Source organism: Alexandromys fortis, unplaced genomic scaffold (assembly GCF_014885135.2).
Source record: "Alexandromys fortis isolate MF-2015 unplaced genomic scaffold, M_Fortis_MF-2015_v1.1 scaffold_84, whole genome shotgun sequence".
NCBI classification, from domain to species: Eukaryota; Metazoa; Chordata; class Mammalia; order Rodentia; family Cricetidae; genus Alexandromys; species Alexandromys fortis.
The window spans coordinates 2539736-2544434 of NW_026068017.1; the positions used below are offsets into that span (position 1 = coordinate 2539736).

Consider the following 4699-nt stretch of genomic DNA (forward strand, 5'->3'; position numbering starts at 1 on the left):
ACATATGTCTTAGGTTAAAACAATTTATTGAATAACAATATTTTGGATGGAAAAAGTTTCAGATGATAAAAATAAGGGATTTTTGTTGTTGTTGTTTTAAAGTGTAAAGACGAGCAAAAACTACTCATTGGTGTATTCACTGGCAAAGAGAGTCTTGCTAACAAGTGTTGCTGATAAACTGGATGTCAGCATGTAAAGAATCTTCCTCTGCTCTCACCCTGTAGTGCACTCAACTCCAAATGCACCAAAAACATCCACACAAGACTTCAGAATTGTAAAAAATACACAGGGTTTGTGCCTAAGAACCACTTCCTGAAATAAAGAGCCTGTGGGCTGGGCAGGCTACAGGGAGGAGAGAGAGTCCAGAGATCCAGAGCACAAACCTGGGAGATCCAGGAGATTCTGCTGAACTGGAACCTGGTGGCAAACCTGGGATACCCTGCTTTACTGGATGAAAGAAGTGAGGCTCAGACCTGAGTACTGCACTCAGCAGGCGGGCCTCTGCGTGTCTGGCTGAAGCACTCAACCCGACTCCTCCTCCATCCCAGGCTTCTGCAGAGAATTCACAACAGGAAACCCATCTGAACACTGCACAACCTCCACTCACAGGTTCCAAAAGAAAATCATCTGCCATCTGCGCAGACTCTGATGCCTGCCTGGCTTCCTGGAGGAGCTGGGTCTCTTTTACTAGCTGAGAAGCCTTGGCCAGGGAAGCATGCATCAGAGAGCCCCCTAAAAGAGCAGGGTGAGTAGTGGGCCCAACAGACTCCACCGAACTATTTGAGTTATGGGAAGATAAGTGCTGGTCTGACTGCACTACGGCATACTGCGGCAGACAGGGTGTCCTGAGAGCCAGGGCCCAGGCTCCACCCTGCTTGGAGAATCTGCAGGCCAGCTCTGGTGGGTCCTGAGTGGGGAGGTGTTATAGTGGGAAGCCTGAGAATGATAAATAAAGAAGACAAAAGCAGTCGCTGGGCCCAGCAGGGCTTGCCTAAGATGACTTATGCCATGAAATTTGTTAAAGCATACAGTATCATATAAACTATTTTCTGGGGAAAGTAGCTAATGTCAAAAGAAAGCTACATCCATCACTTTCCATAGCTAGCCTGGGCAAAGTCTTTGCTGCTGTGGTTCTTCAAAGTTAAGAGACCTAGATCTCCTGTCTGCTGCTGGTGGTAGGAAATGTGCTCTCCTCCAAGAACAGTGCGGATTCTGCACCAACAAACCCAACCTGGTCGAGAGGGCCCACAGACTTAATTAAGGACCAGACAAAGATTCAGTGACTGTCATCTTCCTAAGGGTGGGCTTTTGTTCCCTCACACTCTGGCTCCTCCCCTTGATCTCTCCTTTCCTCCTCCTCAATTCTCCTGTCATTTAAAAGTTTCACACAATTTCCTCCTGGATCAAGTCATTGCCATCACTAGGTTCATGTTAGGACAATGGGTACATTGGGTAGGAGATTAGTGAGTCCCCTTTCTTGAGTCTCATTATACTCAATGTAGCCCTGTAATTAACAGTTTTTAAAGGTTCCTCTGGGAATGAATGAAAGCAATCACAGAACCCACTGCAGCAGATCAACCTAAAACTCTTTTCCTGGTTCATGAAGTCACCCAAACCCCATAAACCCTAGGGATAGAGCCTAGCCTGACCTCTGCCTTCACCCTCCTACTGGAAGCAGGCAATGAGAAAATACACCCCCTTCTTATAATGGGTCCTCAGTGTTAGATAAATGACCTTAATGACCTAAGAGAAGAAACCTTAGATAGCTGGGAAAACCCAACTCGGAATAACTTCCCTGACAGGAAAACCGATGTAGTACCAAGAACATCTGCCAAGATCATTCAAGAATCCATAAAGAACACATGCACTGATAAACCTTCCTCCCAGAGCCCCTTCTTTGGCCCTATAAAGTCCAAATGCCTGCACCTGGGCACACAGTCTCCATCCCAAGGAGAGACTGGAGTCGTTCCGTTGTTGTGATCAGAGGACCATCTCCCTGTAATAGTTGATAATGGTTGCTCTGCTCTTTTATTTCCCGATCTTCTCCATGGGTTCTGATCAAACCCCCTTTCCCAGAGCGGAAACGGTTGTCAGAGACCAGGATCCACTGGCCTCCTATTCTGAGCAACAACAAAAAGGAAAAGCAAAGCTCTGCCAGCAAGAGCTGCACAGCCAAGCGTCATCACCATGGAAGAAGTTCAGTCCAAGAAGACAAGTGGTGCAGAGGAGGCTCAGCAAAAGGGCCAACAGGTCGTGGGTTCCACCCAGAAGTGGAGGGAGCAGATGAATCCGGAGCCTCAGCAGACCAAAACCCCAGCAAAGAAGGACTTGACAAAAAGTAAGTACAATAAGAACCCCAACCCACCGTACTGTAACTCCTCCATCACCACTGAGCCCTCCTGCCAGGGTTTCCAATGGGCAGGCTAATCACCTGTCAGAAGGATTCACAGGCCCAGGACAGCCTGGAACCAGAAAGCATGCAGAAAGAACTAAGTGAACCTTAGAGTCCCACACCCTCAGCTAAAGGAGTGCATTCTCAGGCCCCTGGGAAGGAGCACTCTGAAGCTTCAGGAGTGGGGAGAGGCTGGCATTCAGGATGGCTCTGAAAGGGAGAAGCACAGGGTTCAAGTCAGTCCCCAAAAGGAAAGCTTGGTGACACTTAAGTTACAGTCCCAGACTGAAACTTGGCAGAGACAGACTGCATTCATGGTACTTCCATCCTGGACAAGTCACTTTACAGCCCTCAGCCTCCGTGACTCTCGCCATTTAGGAAACAGGAGGGAGGTAAAAACCTGTTTTCTTGGGCTGTGGGAGTAAAGTGATAATCCACGTTACTTATTAAACAGTACAGTATTCAGTTAATGTTCGGGTATTATAAGTACAAGTCAATACAATTGCAGGTGTTGTTATTATTATAGTTTCCAACCCTGTGGGACAGAAGCTCAGAGCCCCACATGAAGGAGTTGAGGCTCACAGAGAAGATTAGACACTCACACAGAGGACTAAATAGAACCAGGGCAGATGTGTGAGCTTCATGGTCCCAGAGAAGGATCTTTCCTCATCAGGAACTCTGAGAGCATCATTCTTGCCATGTGACAGTGGAGAAGGCTATAGGGGTAAGGAGTAAGGCCCCCAGGTTTGTTCCCCAGGCTCCCATATCTGACTTACTGACAGCCACACAGCTGTCTCCTTCCCAGGGCTCCTTATTTCAGGCTCTAGGGCAGATCTTAACGTGGGGTCCCTTAGCCAGGCATCTCACGAGAACCACTGTGTTAGGCCATCAGCCTCTGTGACACTCACAGTGGGGAACATGAGCAGCTTGTGTGCAGAAATGAAGATGAACTAAACTTGAAGCTGTGAAAGGAACTTAAAGTCCACATAGGTAGTAGTTCTTCACAAGTGACCACCCATCTGTATGGGGACCTGAACAAGGGACTTAAATACAGTGAATCCATGGTGGAGGGCTAAGGGTCACAAACTACAGAGGCTCCACTGTATTATGCAATGCTGAAGTTGCATTTGACACAAGAAAAATCTGGAAACCATGAGGGTCTGCAGTGAGTCTAACCCACCTGGCACCCAGAATTCAGCTCAAAATACGAGTGTGCACTGAAGATCTAAGGCAGTCATGGAGGTTCTGATGACCCAAAAAGGATTCTGCTCCTTGAGATGGACAAAGAGAAGAGGGCAGGCTCCTGCCTCAGCTTCAGTCATTTTCTGCTACTGACTTCATTCTCTTTACCCGGGCCATATATTTGTAGACAGATTTTCCTTTGACCACCAGCTCACCAAAAACAACATGGAACCTTGTTATTAATTATAAAACCTCAATATATAGCTTGGGCTTACACTATTAGATCTTATAACTTAAATTAACCAATTTATATTAATCTTTGTTTTGCCTCACTACTTTTTACCTCTCTTCCATCTTGAGCCTCCTGCTTTGTCCCCGTGTCCTCTGGCATCTCTCGTGCACCTAGATCCATCTCCTCTTCTTTATTTCTCCCTGGAAGTTCCACCTAACCTCTTCCAGCCTGGCTATTGGCCATTCAGCTTTATTTATTTTATTTTTATTGATTAAACCAATTTTATTAAACTAATTAGAAAATGACTTAGCAAAAAACTTATCTTTACAGTGTACAAAAGGATTAGGCCACAATACACACCCTTGCTGCTTCCTTTTCTCAAGCATGAAAGTAGCCACCTCTCTCCATTGCACAAGGTCTAGAGAGAGAGGTAAACTTGTCCTAGCTCATAGCACACAGAGACAGACACAGGGCTGCAATCCAGAACTCTCAGTACCTGGGAAATGGGAGACACCTCTTTCAACCTAGTGCTACAGTGTGAACATCCTGCCTAACCCTCGTCCTTCATTTTAAAGTTCATTCTTTTTACCCCACATTAAGCTTTGAAAATGTTGACTAGAGAGTCAAAGTCCCTTTCCTTTGGTGGTCAGACTGATTCTGCTTACTGTGTGATAGGAATAAAGTCATTATGTCTAAGGACATTTTGAAAGAGATTAGACCTGTCTCACAGAACTTGCCTGCTGTTCCATTTAAAATAATTCCCCCATCCTGACCTTCCCAATTGCATTTAATCATGAATCAAAACTGTGTTTTAGAGACTCCCACTTTCCTCCCAAGGATGCCACTTACTAAGTAACCATCAGTAACAACTTGAAATGTGTGCTTCAGCCTGC

At 46.0% G+C, this 4699-nt stretch overlaps 1 protein-coding gene across 1 annotated transcript in view; it reads right to left on the reverse strand.

The window, feature by feature from the left end:
- The window catches only part of LOC126514135 (mas-related G-protein coupled receptor member X2-like), a 12870-nt gene extending 12236 nt beyond the window's left edge, over positions 1–634 (reverse strand). Inside the window, exon 1 of the mRNA XM_050162881.1 lies at positions 384–634. Within this exon, the coding sequence (XP_050018838.1) occupies positions 384–634 (251 nt within the window). The remainder of the gene's footprint in view (positions 1–383) is intronic.
- Between the last annotated feature and the right edge of the window lie 4065 nt (positions 635–4699).